Consider the following 18,848-nt stretch of genomic DNA (forward strand, 5'->3'; position numbering starts at 1 on the left):
GTGTTTTGGCAATAAAACTGATGTCGGAAGAGTGATTGCTACAGGTAAACACTGATGTGCATTGAATTGAAATAGACATTGACATTGTTATTTATTTTTAGCGCGTAACTTGGCTCCTGCTCCTGTAGGAAACCCTAATTTGCGTGGCCCTCGCGATATAAATCCAGTTGTCCCTGAGATTTTGGAATACTGGATCAACTCTGGCAAGGTTAACTCCCAAGGAAATGCCATTTACCCTGATGCCAGAACTCGTTTGCTTGGCCTCATTAACTTTAGTATGAAGTCAAGTGGGGACGTCAATGAAAGGGGTTACGCTTTCAATCATCCGATTGTCGTTGCTCAATACAAAGCCCTTCGCAAGATGTGTCTAGTTTATCACCAACGTCTTCTTGATGAATACTATTATGTCAACGATTTGGCCGTAGATGACAAGGTCGTTCCAGCTTGGAGTCGTGTGGATGAGGCATTAATCCTGAAGCATGCTCTGTATTTTGAAGCACATGCGCAGAAGTATGGGTTCATCTTGCATCGTTGTACCAACAGCTGGGGTGCCACTGCTCTGTTGGCTTCTGTCCACAAGACTCGCCGCCGTTCTGCAACAAGAGCTATTGGTAGTACTTCTGACAGTAGCTCTTTTGATGGTTTCTCGTCTTCTTTTTCTCTTTCTGGTAATGGAGCTACTGGCAATTGTCCTGGTGGTGATGATGGCCCAGATGAGGGTGAAGATGACGATGATAATGAAGATTTCCGCAACTCTACTGCTGGTCGCTTAGCTGCATCAAGAAGCGTACACGCAACCCCAATGGTTCCAAGAGACCCTAGTGAATCTTACCTAGACTATAGCTGGAGTTCCTGTTCCTCTGCAGATTTGATGAGGTTAGAATAGAAATAATACGTCATGCGAGTTCTTTGAATAAAGTATTAATTATCATTGCACATCTGTCTGTAGCACTGTAAAGCGCTTCGTTGAATATTACAAGTATCGCTTTGGACCTGCGCTTGATATTGAAAATAATCCAAGCTATCATTTCATGTACTACGCACGAGCTTGTGATTATGAAAGAGTGCTAACGAAGCGTTTGAATGATGCCAGTCTGGAAGGAAAAAGCAAAGTCAGTTATACAATGATGCAGTGTGTCTATTCTTCTCTTATAGTAGCAATGTGCTTTACAATGGAGGGGGAACACGTTGATGACTTTCAAAAGCTTTCGGATCGTTGGATAACGTATGTTTGGGGGGAGTGGGCTTTGAATGATGATGCTGATGACTATTACTACTCTGATGGTTATGACATGCTGTAATAAAACTTTAAATTTTGTCTATAAAAAGAGTATTTTTTTCGTGAATTATTTTAAATCCTTTTTCTTTTCTTTTCTTTCCGTAATTTCAATTCATTTTCTGGTACAAAGTAAGTAATTTATCTGACCAAATGTTTCTGTTGGTGGCTTTCTTATTAAAAACATATTATCGGCAGCATACGCCAGATGATAACGCAGTAGGTTCTCCTCGAATGTGGCTGTTGCCTATTAGTATCACACCGTTTTAATCATCTCTGTGGGAATAACGGTAGGTAAGGAGCATCATCTGAGAAGTATGGCAGTGACTAAACATTGAATATAGAATAGAACATCCTCCCCTGGTGCTGCTGCTGGAAGATCTTCGCTAATCAGCATATACTAAAGTATATTTGTAAGTTGTCAATCACTCTGTGCATCTTACATCGTGCCGTACCATCGTTGCTCACATTTCCTATCATCTCTTATAGTTTCTCATGACCGCCTCCTATCCTGTTGTTGTTGTTCTGCTTGTGTGTCAAGTTTACGATGATGGTACGTGGCAAATGTGGTATGCTGTTAAATATTTTTCAGGATTGAACTCTATGACTAACATTAGTTTTGCATTTAGATACTCGTGTGGTGGGTGCCAATCAACTCTAATCTGGCTGCTTATCTCCATGTCAATCCTCATCTCTGTTACTCTTGTATGGAACTCTTCGTAATGGGTAAACATGTATAGCTATTGCCGCTTTATCTTTAATACAATCAGGAGGCTCTTGAATGACAGGGTAGCTAGCTAACTGCTGTATAACGAGTCAAAGGAATTGCCTACCCAACGGAGCAACGTCCCATTACCATGTGTATAGCACGCTGCATGTATTTGAAAGCAATGATTCTATATTCTGCTATATTTCCATCAATAAAAGACAATTTTATCCATCAATAATCCTGCTTTCCATATCATTCTATCCAATAATCGCACGATTGCTGCCCCAACAATTGCCCCAGGAGTAATATATAGCGCATTCTATTAATAAAGATCCACCAATTATATCATTCCAATGTCATAATCCCCATGAGCAACTATTGGTCTTTTAGCTGAACAACGTTGCACGGTATAGGATTCAATTGTTGTGTAATGCAGTAAATATCATCGGCTATACAACAGTTTCTATTTTCAATAAGGTTTACTTTTGTGCCGCAATGTTGATGGAATATTTTCAATTTGTACCACTTAGCGCATTGACGCCAAATTTAGAGTGTTTTAATTTTGAAGCCTGTACCGAAAGCACCAACTTTTCCAAATACTTTGGCTGTAAAAAAGCACCAACAAAAACACCTATTTTAGAGCATTTCCGCTAAGTTTTTCGCGGTAGTGGGGAGGTAATGGTACCCTTTGCAGGGTGCCATTTCAACAAGTTACTGTGTCGCTTTTTTTTTTTTTTTTTGTATTAAAGTGTATCTTTATTAGCTTTAAATTTATAATCTATACAGAGTTTACAGGCAAGGCCAAGGTGCCAGCTTGAACACTTGCCAGAGAAAGAGAAGAAAAGAGTGTACCATGGTCTTGACGGACCATGTTGATAGCAGCAGAAGCTATCCAAGGCTCCTCGTCTATGACGCATCGCCAATGATACTTCCAAAGTGTACTGTAAGCAGCACCAAGAGCAATCAAAACATCCTCATCGATCACCAACAAATCTGAACCACTACAAAAGGTAGTCAGCGCCAACCAAATAGAAGAAGCAGAGGGGAGTAGCTCTTGAAGTGACAACAAAGAGACTACATCCTGCCAGAAAAATGACTTGACATGGCAACCCACCACAAAATGGTAAAGGTCCTCTGTAGAGAAACCGCAAAGAGCACAAGCAGGAGACAGAACTTTGGAAGGCATAATCCTATGGCACCACGAACGGTGCGGGACACGGTCATGTAGCAATCGCCACCAAGGTGTGAAAGCCTTTGCAGGCATTTCCAGGGACCAGAAAAGACGCCACGAAGCAGGAGACAGCAACAAATGGGCAGGCAACTTCAAGGGAGGACCCATACGAGAGGTAATGGTACCCTTTGCAGGGTGCCAATACCTTCGCAAAGCACCAAGAGAGAGACGAGCAACCGGAGCAGCAGAACGAGACGAGTTGGAGACAGTCCAATGAGTACAATCTGGCATCCAAGAGGTAGCACCATCAGAACGGGGCATAGTAAAATAGTCTGCTTGAGACAAGACTATCTTACTATCCATGACAGGCGGGAATACCAGAGAGACAGGACCACGATCACGGTTCAAGGCAAGAAAAACAGGGCGCAAAACACGAGATGACCAAGCAAGATGAGAGGTGACACCATCAACTATACCTAGATCAGGTTGCCAGAAAGAGACATCCGACACCAAGAAACGAGGATCAAGAGATGATGGATCACGAGGAGGACGAACAGAAGGCACAGTACTGAGTACAGAACACAAGGGAAGATCAAGAAACCACCTAGCAGACCAACCAGAGGAAGGAACTAACTTTGGCAATCTCAACAAAAGCTTTCCAAGATGTGTTAGAGCAGGCACAGAAGACACACGAGACTGGTAAAGACCAGGAAAACAAAACCACGGCAAGATGGACTTATGACCAGTGTAAACTTGAAAAGCATACACCAACCAAGAGGAGACAAAATCACTGGGAGAGGGTGGACGCAACAAACGTTGCAAATAGACAAGATGCAAAGCTAAGCTTTGATCTGCTATATCCACGAGACCAACACCACCAAATTTTCGAGGAAGACACAAAGTAGACCAGGCAACACCGGGGCGAAAAGACACCAGATACTCACGAATCACCTTTGTGAGCGACTTCAACCACGACGCAGTTACACCACCACCAGGAACAACACGCAACAAATGATATACCTTTGACAACAGTAACGAGTTAGCCACTAGTCCTGCTCCCCTAATGGAGAGATTCCTTTGTTTCAACAAGTTACTGTGTCGCTGGACCTTCACCAAGACACCATCAAGATAGTCTTGAAGTTGACTTTCAGTATGATACAAGGGATAACCCAAGTAACGTACTGCACCACGAGAGTGAGCGTCATGCCACTGGAGACCAGTAGAATCAGCCAAAGCAACCCAAGCAGAGTGGGACACACCAGACAACGACACCAACACTGTCTTGCTGATATTGACTTTCGCATTAGATGCTCGGCCATACAGATCAAGAACAGACAACAACACAGACCACTCTTCCGGCGAAGACAAAAACACCTCAAGATCATCCGCATAGCTCAGAATCTTGACAGGAGGAGGAGCAACAGAGCCACTAACAAAGTCCAAAGTCCAATTCCGGGCACCAGTACCATGATCCACACGAACTTCAACCGGTGAAGGCTTCCATTTACGTGGGATATTAACAGGAGACAGAGTAACACCAGAAAGACCAGGACAAGCAAGAAGAGAACGAAGCAAAGGCTCAAATGCCAGATTGAATAGCAATGGAGAAAGAGGATCACCTTGACGAAGACCTCGCAATTGAGGCACAGGAGCACCAAGCCAACCATTGATAGACACTGAAATCTTGGTTCCAAAGAACAAAGAAGACAGACAAGACACCAAATCACCAGGAAAACCAAACCGGAGCAACACACGACAAAGATACTCGGGGTAAACCCGATCATACGCCTTCTCTTGATCCAACAAAACAGCCACTTGAGGTAAATCAGGAGCAACAACACGCAAGTGAGACATCAACAACTGATTTAACCAGCCATTTTCAGAGATCAGACGATGAGGGAGAAAACCAGTTTGATAAGGGTTGATTAACTTTGGCAACACTTTGTTCATACGATTAGCAATGAGCTTTGTAAATAACTTGGCATCACTGTTAATTAAGGACAAAGGTCTCCAGTTAACCAACAACTGAGGGTCACCCTTCTTGAACAAAAGCACCATACGAGTTTGTTGCCACGAAGGAGGAAACACACCAGAAAAAGCTGCACCCAACACATCCACAAGCAAGTCAAGAAAATCAGTTGAAACACCAGCAAGATATTGATACAATTCAAAAGGCAAACCGTCAAGACCAGGACTTTTAGACTTGGGAGCATGAGTGAGCAAAGACAACAAAACATCGCGTGTTGGAAGTTCCATTAGCATATCACCATCCAAAGATGATAGACGTACATCAGTTGGAACATTCCCCAGGAGAGTATCGATAGCTTCAGCATCGACAGCATCAGGGGTATATAGCCTTTGGTAAAAACCTTGTGCCTCCCTGTTGATAGCTGCTGCTTCCACCAAGATATCCCCAGTAGTAGAGCACTTTAAGGATTGAATTGTCTGTTGAGACTCTCGCACCTTGATCGAACGATAGAAATACTTGTTGCTACGTTCTCCCTGTTCTAACCAACGAGTGGCAGAGCGAAGCATATTCTGACTAGTCTCTTTCTGTATCTGATTCTCAATCAAAACTTCCAGTTGCCTGACCTGCTCAGCATCACCTGAAGCAGTAGACACTCTGTCAGTTTGATCAATAGCATTCCTAGTCTCAATACCCGATACAGACGTCGACAGAGCCCTAATACGTTCCAGTTGAAGCGTAAAAACTTTGTTCTTGAATCGTGCTTTCATGCTTCTAGTGTACTTTTGTGCACAGCACTTTAGTAACAACTTGAAGGATTCCCATCTAGCCACCGTGCTTTCAGAGTCACCACTACCACCTTGACTAGTATTGACACCCTTAGACCCACCACCAACAGCACCAGAGAAGAACAATGACACTGTGGCATTCAACAACGCAACAAATTCCTTGTCATCAAGCAGAGTTGGATTGAACCGCCAACTACCAGGACCAATACTAGCTGTCGCAGGCAACATTTCAACAGTCAAAAGAGAGTGATCCGTCCACCCACTAGGCATATACAGTAACTGACTATTAGTCAAACGAGGAGCAAGAGAAGAGTGACCAAAGATGTAATCAATACAAGTATTGCTCTTTGGAAACGTGGCTAAACCATCCGGATGACAATTGACAAAATGAGTACGCAACCAGTGAACAAAAGGAGCGACATCGGCTTGACGAGAAGTAGACAAAGAGTGCAAGTGAATGTTGAAATCACCCATAACCATCCAAGGTGTGTTGAACACATCAGACCAAACAGAAAGAGAGAGAAAATCAGAGAGAAATGAAGGACGGTCAAAAGACTGCGCGGGACCATAAATATTGGCCACTTTGCACAAAACATTGCTTGAGGCATCTACGACAGATGCAACAAGACAACATTCGTCCAACAATACCTCCGTATCCACCAAAGAATAGCGAGAATTGAGACATATAATAGCACAATGCTTTGAAACAACGAGAGAACAATTAGGAAAAGCAAAGGAAAAGGAACGGACTTGAGATTCAGTGAGAGTAGATTGAGAGCGGAAATGAGATACCTCTTGCAAGCAAAGAATATCCAGATGGAGAGAGGAGGAGCGAAGATAAGATGAAAACTCTTTGAAATTTGTAGGATTAGACTGCATGAACAAGCTACGCGTGTTCAAGGAGCCAATCTTGATGCCTAATTTTGTACTCATTGAGCCCTACGGGCGTCTTGCTTAGTCTTGAGAGGCGCACGGCCATTAGTCTTGTTATTCTTGACAACACCAGAAACACCACCAGAAACACCACCGGAAGCAACACCAGAAGCAACACCAGACTTGTTACCCTTAGCACCAGTACCAGAAGAAACACCACCAGAGTTACCCAGCTTGCTACCACTGTTTACACCAGCACCAGTAGTACCTTTCAGGTTTGCATTGAACTCCATTCTTTTGCGCTGAGCAAGATCCTTCAACTTGGTCAAATTCAACATCTCCTCAGGCGAGTCAATGTTCATATTCACAGCCACCTCAGCAGACGCATACTTGGAGTAGGCAGAACCACGCACGGTATCCAGCTTCTTGGGAGCTCCAGCAAGCACAATCTTGTCGTCCTCCATGTCCTCATCCTCATCCTCATTCATACTTACCTGGTGGTTATCTTCACTCAGAAGATCCAAATCCTCGTTACCAGTGGACTCATCATTTTCAGATTCGTCAACACTTTCACCCTGAAGAGATTCATCCTCGACTACACGATAATCGAGTTCTTCTTCTTCTACCTTCTCCACCTCCTTACCTACGCCTAATTTTTCCTTCTCAATATATTCCATCAATTCCACAGTGTTCTTACGAGCCAGAGTGACATCCTCAGAATTCTCAGAATGATGGTGAACTTTGTGCTTCTTGGTGAAATTTGCAGACTGAACCTCCTTTTCAGGACAAAAACGCAACATGTGCCCTTGCTTATTGCACCTAAAGCAACAACGTCTAGCCAATTCAGGACATTTGGCGCGAACATGACCGCTGTGTTGACAGAAATGACAAACAGGTGGAGCACCTTGATAAGTCGCTGGCACAAAACAGTCAAATTCGCTCAGATAGAGCATTCTATCTAGGGGTTTGGCCTCCTGCCACTCATCCCCTACCTGAAATCCAACAGAAGTATCCAAAATCACCGAAAGTTTACCCTCAAAGTAACCATGGTGAGTAAACTTCTTCACTTGCAGTACCTTACCAAAGTACGACAAGGACTCCATAAGATCCGACAAAAAAGTGGTCTTGTCCACCATACGCATAAGTGTAAACCGCACATGCTTGACATCCCCAAATTCAGCACTTTCCTTGGAGGTAGACGCTTTGTACACTACACCTTGTACTGTCACCCCTTCACGCATAGCCACTTGTGCATGCTCCACCTGAGCAAACCTGGCTTCAATCAGCAGAGAACCATCAGCACGAGAATCATACAAACTAAGAGGTCGAAATTCCACGTCAGGTGAAATTTGATCTTGAATCACTTTGTAAGCGGCAACACGATCAGGAAACAAAGTTTTCTGAAACGTGAACAGAACAGAACCAGAAGAAAGGGATTGCTGAATAATCGCCATAGCCTTGCTTGCCAAAATTTGACCCTTCAGGTCATCATCTTCATAGAGAACAGTACCCACCAGTGGTACATCAGTTGGATTGTCCAATCGTCGCTTGTTGGGCTGGAGAAATCGACCCACCTTTTGACGTGAAGCTCTTTGAGCCCAAGTCAATTCAGATTGGGAAGACATGGAGTGTAACAGACGTAGAGTGTAACTTGTAATCTAGAGTGTAACTAAGTCGCGTTGTTGAAAAAGTAGTGAAAAAGATGAATTCGACGAAAAACTGTTGAATCAATCTGAAATCAAGATATGTTGTAGAGCTGAAATGGATGTATCAAAATATACTTGGATGCAAGATGGATGTATCCTAGTTGTCGAGATATCGTTGTTCAAAGATGGCGTTATCAAAAACTTATAGAAAGTGATGAATACGCGAAAGAGCCTGCCTTGCTTATGCTGAGTTTATTATTTTTTTGGCAAAAAAAAAGTTTCTCTCTGGCCAGAAAAAAAAAAAAAACTATTCAAGTGCTGACCACCTCTTCGCCACACTAAAATGTAATCGTTAGCAAGTACCTATGCCAGTTTGCTTATAATTAAAAATTATACTATTTACGGACCAACTATTAAAAGTATTTCAAGAATATCTATATAAACAAGCAAAATTTAAAGTTATTTATATATACACACAAAATTTTAAACAAAATTTTAATGTTTATTAAAATTTTTGCTATTTATGTATTAATATTAATAAATTTTAAATTATTTAGTGATTTTAGCTTAAAAATATTTACGACTGCCAAAAACACTTTAAAAAAAAAATAATTAAATATACAATATAATTAATTATACAAAAATATTAAAAGTAATAATAAAAATTATTAATTTTTATAATGAATATATGTAAAAACGTTATAATATTTTTAATATTTCTATTGTTTAGCTATTACGTATTATTTTAAAGCCATCTAAAAGTTCCACTAACGATTAGGTTTTCTTAGGCTCTTTCGCCTAAGTGCTCTCTCGCAATCACTTTTCAAAAGGCTCTTTCGCGTATTCATCGGGGCGACAAGATTGTGCTTGCTGGAGCTCCCAAGAAGCTGGATACCGTGCGTGGTTCTGCCTACTCCAAGTATGCGTCTGCTGAGGTGGCTGTGAATATGAACATTGACTCGCCTGAGGAGATGTTGAATTTGACCAAGTTGAAGGATCTTGCTCAGCGCAAAAGAATGGAGTTCAATGCAAACCTGAAAGGTACTACTGGTGCTGGTGTAAACAGTGGTAGCAAGCTGGGTAACTCTGGTGGTGTTTCTTCTGGTACTGGTGCTAAGGGTAACAAGTCTGGTGTTGCTTCTGGTGTTGCTTCCGGTGGTGTTTCTGGTGGTGTTTCTGGTGTTGTCAAGAATAACAAGACTAATGGCCGTGCGCCTCTCAAGACTAAGCAAGACGCCCGTAGGGCTCAATGAGTACAAAATTAGGCATCAAGATTGGCTCCTTGAACACGCGTAGCTTGTTCATGCAGTCTAATCCTACAAATTTCAAAGAGTTTTCATCTTATCTTCGCTCCTCCTCTCTCCATCTGGATATTCTTTGCTTGCAAGAGGTATCTCATTTCCGCTCTCAATCTACTCTCACTGAATCTCAAGTCCGTTCCTTTTCCTTTGCTTTTCCTAATTGTTCTCTCGTTGTTTCAAAGCATTGTGCTATTATATGTCTCAATTCTCGCTATTCTTTGGTGGATACGGAGGTATTGTTGGACGAATGTTGTCTTGTTGCATCTGTCGTAGATGCCTCAAGCAATGTTTTGTGCAAAGTGGCCAATATTTATGGTCCCGCGCAGTCTTTTGACCGTCCTTCATTTCTCTCTGATTTTCTCTCTCTTTCTGTTTGGTCTGATGTGTTCAACACACCTTGGATGGTTATGGGTGATTTCAACATTCACTTGCACTCTTTGTCTACTTCTCGTCAAGCCGATGTCGCTCCTTTTGTTCACTGGTTGCGTACTCATTTTGTCAATTGTCATCCGGATGGTTTAGCCACGTTTCCAAAGAGCAATACTTGTATTGATTACATCTTTGGTCACTCTTCTCTTGCTCCTCGTTTGACTAATAGTCAGTTACTGTATATGCCTAGTGGGTGGACGGATCACTCTCTTTTGACTGTTGAAATGTTGCCTGCGACAGCTAGTATTGGTCCTGGTAGTTGGCGGTTCAATCCAACTCTGCTTGATGACAAGGAATTTGTTGCGTTGTTGAATGCCACAGTGTCATTGTTCTTCTCTGGTGCTGTTGGTGGTGGGTCTAAGGGTGTCAATACTAGTCAAGGTGGTAGTGGTGACTCTGAAAGCACGGTGGCTAGATGGGAATCCTTCAAGTTGTTACTAAAGTGCTGTGCACAAAAGTACACTAGAAGCATGAAAGCACGATTCAAGAACAAAGTTTTTACGCTTCAACTGGAACGTATTAGGGCTCTGTCGACGTCTGTATCGGGTATTGAGACTAGGAATGCTATTGATCAAACTGACAGAGTGTCTACTGCTTCAGGTGATGCTGAGCAGGTCAGGCAACTGGAAGTTTTGATTGAGAATCAGATACAGAAAGAGACTAGTCAGAATATGCTTCGCTCTGCCACTCGTTGGTTAGAACAGGGAGAACGTAGCAACAAGTATTTCTATCGTTCGATCAAGGTGCGAGAGTCTCAACAGACAATTCAATCCTTAAAGTGCTCTACTACTGGGGATATCTTGGTGGAAGCAGCAGCTATCAACAGGGAGGCACAAGGTTTTTACCAAAGGCTATATACCCCTGATGCTGTCGATGCTGAAGCTATCGATACTCTCCTGGGGAATGTTCCAACTGATGTACGTCTATCATCTTTGGATGGTGATATGCTAATGGAACTTCCAACACGCGATGTTTTGTTGTCTTTGCTCACTCATGCTCCCAAGTCTAAAAGTCCTGGTCTTGACGGTTTGCCTTTTGAATTGTATCAATATCTTGCTGGTGTTTCAACTGATTTTCTTGACTTGCTTGTGGATGTGTTGGGTGCAGCTTTTTCTGGTGTGTTTCCTCCTTCGTGGCAACAAACTCGTATGGTGCTTTTGTTCAAGAAGGGTGACCCTCAGTTGTTGGTTAACTGGAGACCTTTGTCCTTAATTAACAGTGATGCCAAGTTATTTACAAAGCTCATTGCTAATCGTATGAACAAAGTGTTGCCAAAGTTAATCAACCCTTATCAAACTGGTTTTCTCCCTCATCGTCTGATCTCTGAAAATGGCTGGTTAAATCAGTTGTTGATGTCTCACTTGCGTGTTGTTGCTCCTGATTTACCTCAAGTGGCTGTTTTGTTGGATCAAGAGAAGGCGTATGATCGGGTTTACCCCGAGTATCTTTGTCGTGTGTTGCTCCGGTTTGGTTTTCCTGGTGATTTGGTGTCTTGTCTGTCTTCTTTGTTCTTTGGAACCAAGATTTCAGTGTCTATCAATGGTTGGCTTGGTGCTCCTGTGCCTCAATTGCGAGGTCTTCGTCAAGGTGATCCTCTTTCTCCATTGCTATTCAATCTGGCATTTGAGCCTTTGCTTCGTTCTCTTCTTGCTTGTCCTGGTCTTTCTGGTGTTACTCTGTCTCCTGTTAATATCCCACGTAAATGGAAGCCTTCACCGGTTGAAGTTCGTGTGGATCATGGTACTGGTGCCCGGAATTGGACTTTGGACTTTGTTAGTGGCTCTGTTGCTCCTCCTCCTGTCAAGATTCTGAGCTATGCGGATGATCTTGAGGTGTTTTTGTCTTCGCCGGAAGAGTGGTCTGTGTTGTTGTCTGTTCTTGATCTGTATGGCCGAGCATCTAATGCGAAAGTCAATATCAGCAAGACAGTGTTGGTGTCGTTGTCTGGTGTGTCCCACTCTGCTTGGGTTGCTTTGGCTGATTCTACTGGTCTCCAGTGGCATGACGCTCACTCTCGTGGTGCAGTACGTTACTTGGGTTATCCCTTGTATCATACTGAAAGTCAACTTCAAGACTATCTTGATGGTGTCTTGGTGAAGGTCCAGCGACACAGTAACTTGTTGAAACAAAGGAATCTCTCCATTAGGGGAGCAGGACTAGTGGCTAACTCGTTACTGTTGTCAAAGGTATATCATTTGTTGCGTGTTGTTCCTGGTGGTGGTGTAACTGCGTCGTGGTTGAAGTCGCTCACAAAGGTGATTCGTGAGTATCTGGTGTCTTTTCGCCCCGGTGTTGCCTGGTCTACTTTGTGTCTTCCTCGAAAATTTGGTGGTGTTGGTCTCGTGGATATAGCAGATCAAAGCTTAGCTTTGCATCTTGTCTATTTGCAACGTTTGTTGCGTCCACCCTCTCCCAGTGATTTTGTCTCCTCTTGGTTGGTGTATGCTTTTCAAGTTTACACTGGTCATAAGTCCATCTTGCCGTGGTTTTGTTTTCCTGGTCTTTACCAGTCTCGTGTGTCTTCTGTGCCTGCTCTAACACATCTTGGAAAGCTTTTGTTGAGATTGCCAAAGTTAGTTCCTTCCTCTGGTTGGTCTGCTAGGTGGTTTCTTGATCTTCCCTTGTGTTCTGTACTCAGTACTGTGCCTTCTGTTCGTCCTCCTCGTGATCCATCATCTCTTGATCCTCGTTTCTTGGTGTCGGATGTCTCTTTCTGGCAACCTGATCTAGGTATAGTTGATGGTGTCACCTCTCATCTTGCTTGGTCATCTCGTGTTTTGCGCCCTGTTTTTCTTGCCTTGAACCGTGATCGTGGTCCTGTCTCTCTGGTATTCCCGCCTGTCATGGATAGTAAGATAGTCTTGTCTCAAGCAGACTATTTTACTATGCCCCGTTCTGATGGTGCTACCTCTTGGATGCCAGATTGTACTCATTGGACTGTCTCCAACTCGTCTCGTTCTGCTGCTCCGGTTGCTCGTCTCTCTCTTGGTGCTTTGCGAAGGTATTGGCACCCTGCAAAGGGTACCATTACCTCTCGTATGGGTCCTCCCTTGAAGTTGCCTGCCCATTTGTTGCTGTCTCCTGCTTCGTGGCGTCTTTTCTGGTCCCTGGAAATGCCTGCAAAGGCTTTCACACCTTGGTGGCGATTGCTACATGACCGTGTCCCGCACCGTTCGTGGTGCCATAGGATTATGCCTTCCAAAGTTCTGTCTCCTGCTTGTGCTCTTTGCGGTTTCTCTACAGAGGACCTTTACCATTTTGTGGTGGGTTGCCATGTCAAGTCATTTTTCTGGCAGGATGTAGTCTCTTTGTTGTCACTTCAAGAGCTACTCCCCTCTGCTTCTTCTATTTGGTTGGCGCTGACTACCTTTTGTAGTGGTTCAGATTTGTTGGTGATCGATGAGGATGTTCTGATTGCTCTTGGTACTGCTTACAGTACACTTTGGAAGTATCATTGGCGATGCGTCATAGACGAGGAGCCTTGGATAGCTTCTGCTGCTATCAACATGGTCCGTCAAGACCATGGTACACTCTTTTCTTCTCTTTCTTTGGCAAGTGTTCAAGCTGGCACCTTGGCCTTGCCTGTAAACTCTGTATAAATTATAAACCTTAATGCTAATAAAGATACACTTTGATACAAAAAAAAAAGCGTATTCATCGGGGCTCTTTCGCTTATACATCACTTTTCAAAAAGTTTTTGTTTTTGCCAACTTTGAACGACGATATCTCAACAACTAGGATACATCCATCTTGCATCCAAGTATATTTAGATACACCCATTTCAGCTCTACAACATATCTTGATTTCAGATCGATTCAGCAATTTTTCGACGAATTCAACATTTTCACTATTTTTTACAAAAGTCAACAAAAGTTACACTCCAGTTACAAGTTACACTCTATGTCAGTCAATTCTGAAATGACTTGGGCTGAACGTGCATCTCGTGGTTCTACTATGAGGTTCTATCAGCCATCCAAGAGGCGTTCGGTGGAGGCCGCCGCTTCTTCTTACCCTTTGGTGGGTTCTGTGATGTTTGAGGATGATGATTTGAAGAGTCAAATCTTAGCTAGTAAGGCAATGGCGATTGTGCAGCAGGCACTTACTTCTGGTTCAGTTCTCTTTTCTTTCCGTAAGGGTTTGTTTGGTGATCGTGTGGATGCGTACAAGGTAATTAAAACCCAGGTGTCTTCTTTGGTGGAATTTCGTCCTTTAAGTGTCTACGATGAAAAGAACGATGGTTCTTTCCTTATTGAAGCCAAGTTCGAGGAGGTGGATGATGCGAACAAGGCTATGACAACTGGTGTTAACGTGAATGGCATGGTGTACAAGGCTGTTCACGCCAAGGAATGCAAGGAGTTTGGTGATTTGAAGTTTGTCCAGTTTACTTTGATGCGCATCTTCAAAGAGCCTTCTTTAATTGAGCCACATACTGACCGATCTTTGCCAGAACTTTGGGATCTAAATCAAAGGTGTAAGGCCAGGCACTTGCTTTATCAAGCTTTGCTTCTTTCAGTTCTTCGATAGAGGGCTTGTATCGGTTATTAAACTTGGATGGATGCAATGGAGAAGACAAGAGCTCGTACAAATGCTTAGCTAATCCAATGCTCAGTAGGTGAAGTGTGTCGAGGCCGTAAAACGATGAGTTGGCAGGAAAAGACTTGAGAGTGGTAAATATGGATGGCCCTTTGATGTTCTATAGAAGAGATGATGGTTGGCACAAGAATTATACATGATTATTTAATGAAATTGCTTCATTTACAAACACATGTTTTACGCCAACAGGCAGTGGTGCTTTCAGTTGTTCGAGAGTTCTCACTACGGCCCAACTGATGTTCTCATGAGAACATCGATGTGCTCATATGAGAATCTATTTGATGTTCTCAAATGAGCACATCGATGTTCCCGAAAGTTGAAAAATGCTCTCATATGGGAACATCGGCGTTCCTAAAGATCTATTATAAGTCGGCCGATGTTCTTATGAGAACATCCGAAATGTTCCCATGTGAGCACATCCATATTCTTATATGAGCGCATCGATTTTCAGAAATTTGAAAAAAAGAATGCTCCTACCGCGGTCGAACCCACAACCTATCGGTTGTGGGTCTGACGTTCTTCCCACTAAACTACCCGAATATCTTATTGAAATATATTCTTTTACTTTAATAAGTAGTTATTAGGTAATTTTAAATTGCCATTTTCTCGTGCAATTTATAATACGTTTAGTAGTTTTATGAATCTTACAGATAATAAAAGTCTCTCTGTTGCCTACAATATTATACTTTAGCTATTCAAGCCATTTTATTCATGTGGAAAACTACACCTTCTCAAATGAGAACATCAATGTGCTCATGAGAACATCGATGTTCCCAAAAGAGCACATCCATGTTCTGTGAGAGCATCAGTTGGGCCGTAGTGTCTGTATTGGAAATTTCTGATTGTGCGAGTAAAGCATTGGCCTCCTTGTGTGTCTATGAGGCACTTCATACAGCCAAACTGACTGGAGACTCCTCCATGCAACATCAAATGTGAAACTTCTACAAGATCGCCTGTCGCCATTGCCAAATGAACGCTTACTCGGGCAACTTCACCACCATTCACTCGAACCAGCATGCCATGTTCATTAAGATCACGAATTTCGTCCACAAAAATAGCCAAGTAGCTTTCAAGATCCACTGGAGCCTTCTTGCCGGGTGCAATCATTGTCTGAACGGTCCAGTTATCCAAGTATCTGTGGGTTGGTATACATAAATGCAATATCGTTGGTGGTTAGAACCCGGTACTAATTGGATATTATACCCATACAAATAGAGATAACTCACCTGAGGTATGGAGGGGCTGACAAAATTACAACGTGGAATAGCGTTAAGGTATCGCCAGCAGAAGAGTTGCTTTGGGGTTTGAAGCCGTCGACATACAAGGCAAGCAGAATAGGTTCCTCATCTACGTTGGTGCCTTGTCTTTCCCGTCTTTGTTGAAAGTTAATGTACTCTTGACCGTCAAAGTAGTCTCGGTAAAAATGTGGATCATGTTGGTAGTTACGTCGATACGACATGAGCTCATCTCGTTTGGACTTGTCACTCAAGACTCTTGCTAGCTGATCACCGATGCTCAAGACCTTCATATTTTGTGCTTCGCTTTTGGGAGTTCCACAGTGATTGCACACTCCTTGGACTGATGTATCGTTCTTGGGATAAACTTTGCAGCCTTGAGGACAGACCTTGTAGATGAATGCTTGTACGCCAGTCTTCTTTCTCATGCGCGCCTCTAGAGTATCGAACTGAATCAGCTTTGGAAACACAATGCCTTTGTGCATTAAAGGGAGATGTCAATATGGTGAGTGCGCTTGAAGATACAATGCATAGTGGTATTCATATGCTTACCTCTTTTAGTGCCACCTCCTGCTTCTGCTATATTCTTAATGATTGTATTGGTAAAGTATATACTTTCACGACTCATTTCTCTCGATGCTGGATACTTGTCGAATATGTCACGGAGCTTCAATGAAAGCAATTCACTTTCATTAAAATCAGTGGCGTAAGAGAGGGTGTCAAGATCATATACATGTCGAAGGCCTTCCTTTTGTTCAAGAGTGAAGCTACTGTAGTATGAAAAGGACTCAATTGATGGCACTTAGATGGGAGTTAGAACGGTACGTCATGCATTGCTTATAGTTCACACAACTCACGTTCTATTCTTTGCTCTGCAGCATGCTGCTGTAATGACTGATTTCCTTGATTACTTGTGGTAGCCGTTGGAGTATCGTCTTGTGAATGCATGCTTGCCTGGGATTGTTCTTGACTATTCGATAAGGGAGTGTCTTCTGTTCTTGCTTTCTTGGGCTCGCAGAAAGTCGAGTTTGCATAGTGGGTCCTCAATGCTCTAGCAGAATTGTAAGGCATGTGGCACTTTTCGCAGTTTCCTGAAACTCGTCGTGCAGGCATTTTGAGAGGATAAGGTGATGTACAAATGAATGACAACAAGACCAAAGTGATGTGTAGTGAAGCTTAAATAGTAGTTTGATCGTCTCTGTGGTACATAGTAGCACCTATGACTAATAGTGATTTTTGACTCTTCAAGTTGCACAAAGGTGTCGGTTGTGTCTCAATGTTTGGATGTTTTGCTACTGTGAGTTTAAAGATGATTGACAGTTGACATTACACGAACTTACAGTCGCGTTATTACAGAGGGTGCTCACTTTGAACTGACTTAATGACTCATGAAGACTCTATCAAGTCCAAGTAATAAAGACAAGTAGTGAGTCATTAAGACACTTGGAATGGCAAAGATAGAATTCAAGAGCAGGATGGAACGTATAAAAGGGCAACATGTGTCTTGGTTTTCAGGAAAGTATCAACTGTTATTTATAAGTTAAATTTATTATTTTTGCACTAAAATGGACAATAACTACAGAACCATTCGCACCCAAGTTTCTCCCCTCGATGCTATCAAGACAGAGATGCTGGAGCTCAAGGCTTTTGTTGGTGAACTCAAGGAAGAGTCTAAGCTTAATCGTGATCTTTTATTGGAACTCATCAAGCAGTTGTCTCCTGCCTTTCCTCCCGTTCAACCCACGAATGATGGTGTTTTTGGCAATAAAACTGATGTCGGAAGAGTGATTGCTACAGGTAAACACTGATGTGCATTGAATTGAAATAGACATTGACATTGTTATATATTATTTTAGCCCGTAACTTGGCTCCTGCTCCTGTAGGAAACCCTAATTTGCGTGGCCCTCGCGATATTAATCCCGTTGTCCCTGAGATTTTGGAGTACTGGATCAACTCTGGCAAGGTTAACTCCCAAGGAAATGCCATTTACCCTGATGCCAGAACTCGTTTGCTTGGCCTCATTAACTTTAGTATGAAGTCAAGTGGGGACGTCAATGAAAGGGGTTACGCTTTCAATCATCCGATTGTCGTTGCTCAATACAAAGCCCTTCGCAAGATGTGTCTAGTTTATCACCAACGTCTTCTTGATGAATACTATTATGTCAACAATTTGGCCGTAGATGACAAGGTCGTTCCAGCTTGGAGTCGCGTGGATGAGGCATTAATCCTGAAGCATGCTCTGTATTTTGAAGCACATGCGCAGAAGTATGGGTTCATCTTGCATCGTTGTACCAACAGCTGGGGTGCCACTGCTCTGTTGGCTTCTGTCCACAAGACTCGCCGCCGTTCTGCAACAAGAGCTATTGGTAGTACTTCTGATAGTAGCTCTTTTGATGGTTTCTCGTCTTCTTTTTCTCTTTCTGGTAATGGAGCTACTGGCAATTGTCCTGGTGGTGATGATGACCCAGATGAGGGTGAAGATGACGATGATAATGAAGATTTCCGCAACTCTACTGCTGGTCGCTTAGCTGCATCAAGAAGCGTACACGCAACCCCAATGGTTCCAAGAGACCCTAGTGAATCTTACCTAGACTATAGCTGGAGTTTTTGTTCCTCTGCAGATTTGATGAGGTTAGAATAAAAATAATACGTCATGCGAATTCTTTGAATAAAGTATTAATTATTATTGCACATCTGTCTGTAGCACTGTAAAGCGCTTCGTTGAATATTACAAGTATCGCTTTGGACCTGCGCTTGATATTGAAAATAATCCAAGCTATCATTTCATGTACTACGCACGAGCTTGTGATTATGAAAGAGCGCTAACGAAGCGTTTGAATGATGCCAGTCTGGAAGGAAAA

General features: G+C 42.7%; 8 protein-coding genes across 8 annotated transcripts; 5 read left to right on the forward strand and 3 right to left on the reverse strand.

The window, feature by feature from the left end:
- Positions 1 to 277: 277 nt before the first annotated feature.
- ATC70_013201 (Peptidase M20 domain-containing protein 2) lies at positions 278 to 1,680 on the forward strand (the record flags this gene model as incomplete). The annotated part of the gene is made up of 4 exons (XM_064832367.1): positions 278 to 876; positions 950 to 1,112; positions 1,531 to 1,566; positions 1,621 to 1,680. The coding sequence occupies 4 exons, from the start codon at positions 278 to 280 to the stop codon at positions 1,678 to 1,680; spliced, it is 858 nt and encodes a 285-aa protein (XP_064675595.1).
- Positions 1,681 to 2,763: 1,083 nt separating this feature from the next.
- On the reverse strand, positions 2,764 to 6,789 carry ATC70_013202 (uncharacterized protein; the record flags this gene model as incomplete). Its single annotated transcript, XM_064832368.1, has 1 exon — positions 2,764 to 6,789. The coding sequence occupies one exon, from the start codon at positions 6,787 to 6,789 to the stop codon at positions 2,764 to 2,766; it is 4,026 nt and encodes a 1,341-aa protein (XP_064675596.1).
- Positions 6,790 to 6,839: 50 nt separating this feature from the next.
- On the reverse strand, positions 6,840 to 8,408 carry SEC7 (guanine nucleotide exchange protein for ADP-robosylation factor; the record flags this gene model as incomplete). The annotated part of the gene is made up of 1 exon (XM_064832369.1): positions 6,840 to 8,408. The coding sequence occupies one exon, from the start codon at positions 8,406 to 8,408 to the stop codon at positions 6,840 to 6,842; it is 1,569 nt and encodes a 522-aa protein (XP_064675597.1).
- A 968-nt stretch (positions 8,409 to 9,376) lies between these two features.
- Positions 9,377 to 9,682, forward strand: ATC70_013204 (uncharacterized protein; the record flags this gene model as incomplete). Its single annotated transcript, XM_064832370.1, has 1 exon — positions 9,377 to 9,682. One exon carries the CDS (start codon positions 9,377 to 9,379, stop codon positions 9,680 to 9,682), a length of 306 nt encoding a protein of 101 aa, XP_064675598.1.
- Positions 9,683 to 9,732: 50 nt separating this feature from the next.
- On the forward strand, positions 9,733 to 13,758 carry ATC70_013205 (uncharacterized protein; the record flags this gene model as incomplete). The annotated part of the gene is made up of 1 exon (XM_064832371.1): positions 9,733 to 13,758. The coding sequence occupies one exon, from the start codon at positions 9,733 to 9,735 to the stop codon at positions 13,756 to 13,758; it is 4,026 nt and encodes a 1,341-aa protein (XP_064675599.1).
- Positions 13,759 to 14,059: 301 nt separating this feature from the next.
- ATC70_013206 (uncharacterized protein) lies at positions 14,060 to 14,683 on the forward strand (the record flags this gene model as incomplete). The annotated part of the gene is made up of 1 exon (XM_064832372.1): positions 14,060 to 14,683. One exon carries the CDS (start codon positions 14,060 to 14,062, stop codon positions 14,681 to 14,683), a length of 624 nt encoding a protein of 207 aa, XP_064675600.1.
- Positions 14,684 to 15,505: 822 nt separating this feature from the next.
- On the reverse strand, positions 15,506 to 17,100 carry ATC70_013207 (uncharacterized protein; the record flags this gene model as incomplete). The annotated part of the gene is made up of 4 exons (XM_064832373.1): positions 15,506 to 15,887; positions 15,979 to 16,462; positions 16,540 to 16,788; positions 16,845 to 17,100. 4 exons carry the CDS (start codon positions 17,098 to 17,100, stop codon positions 15,506 to 15,508), a joined length of 1,371 nt encoding a protein of 456 aa, XP_064675601.1.
- Positions 17,101 to 17,552: 452 nt separating this feature from the next.
- On the forward strand, positions 17,553 to 18,628 carry ATC70_013208 (uncharacterized protein; the record flags this gene model as incomplete). Its single annotated transcript, XM_064832374.1, has 2 exons — positions 17,553 to 17,784; positions 17,844 to 18,628. 2 exons carry the CDS (start codon positions 17,553 to 17,555, stop codon positions 18,626 to 18,628), a joined length of 1,017 nt encoding a protein of 338 aa, XP_064675602.1.
- Positions 18,629 to 18,848: the final 220 nt, after the last annotated feature.

This window comes from Mucor velutinosus (genome assembly GCF_035048745.1).
Source record: "Mucor velutinosus strain NIH1002 chromosome Unknown tig00001574, whole genome shotgun sequence".
Lineage (NCBI taxonomy): Eukaryota > Fungi > Mucoromycota > Mucoromycetes > Mucorales > Mucoraceae > Mucor > Mucor velutinosus.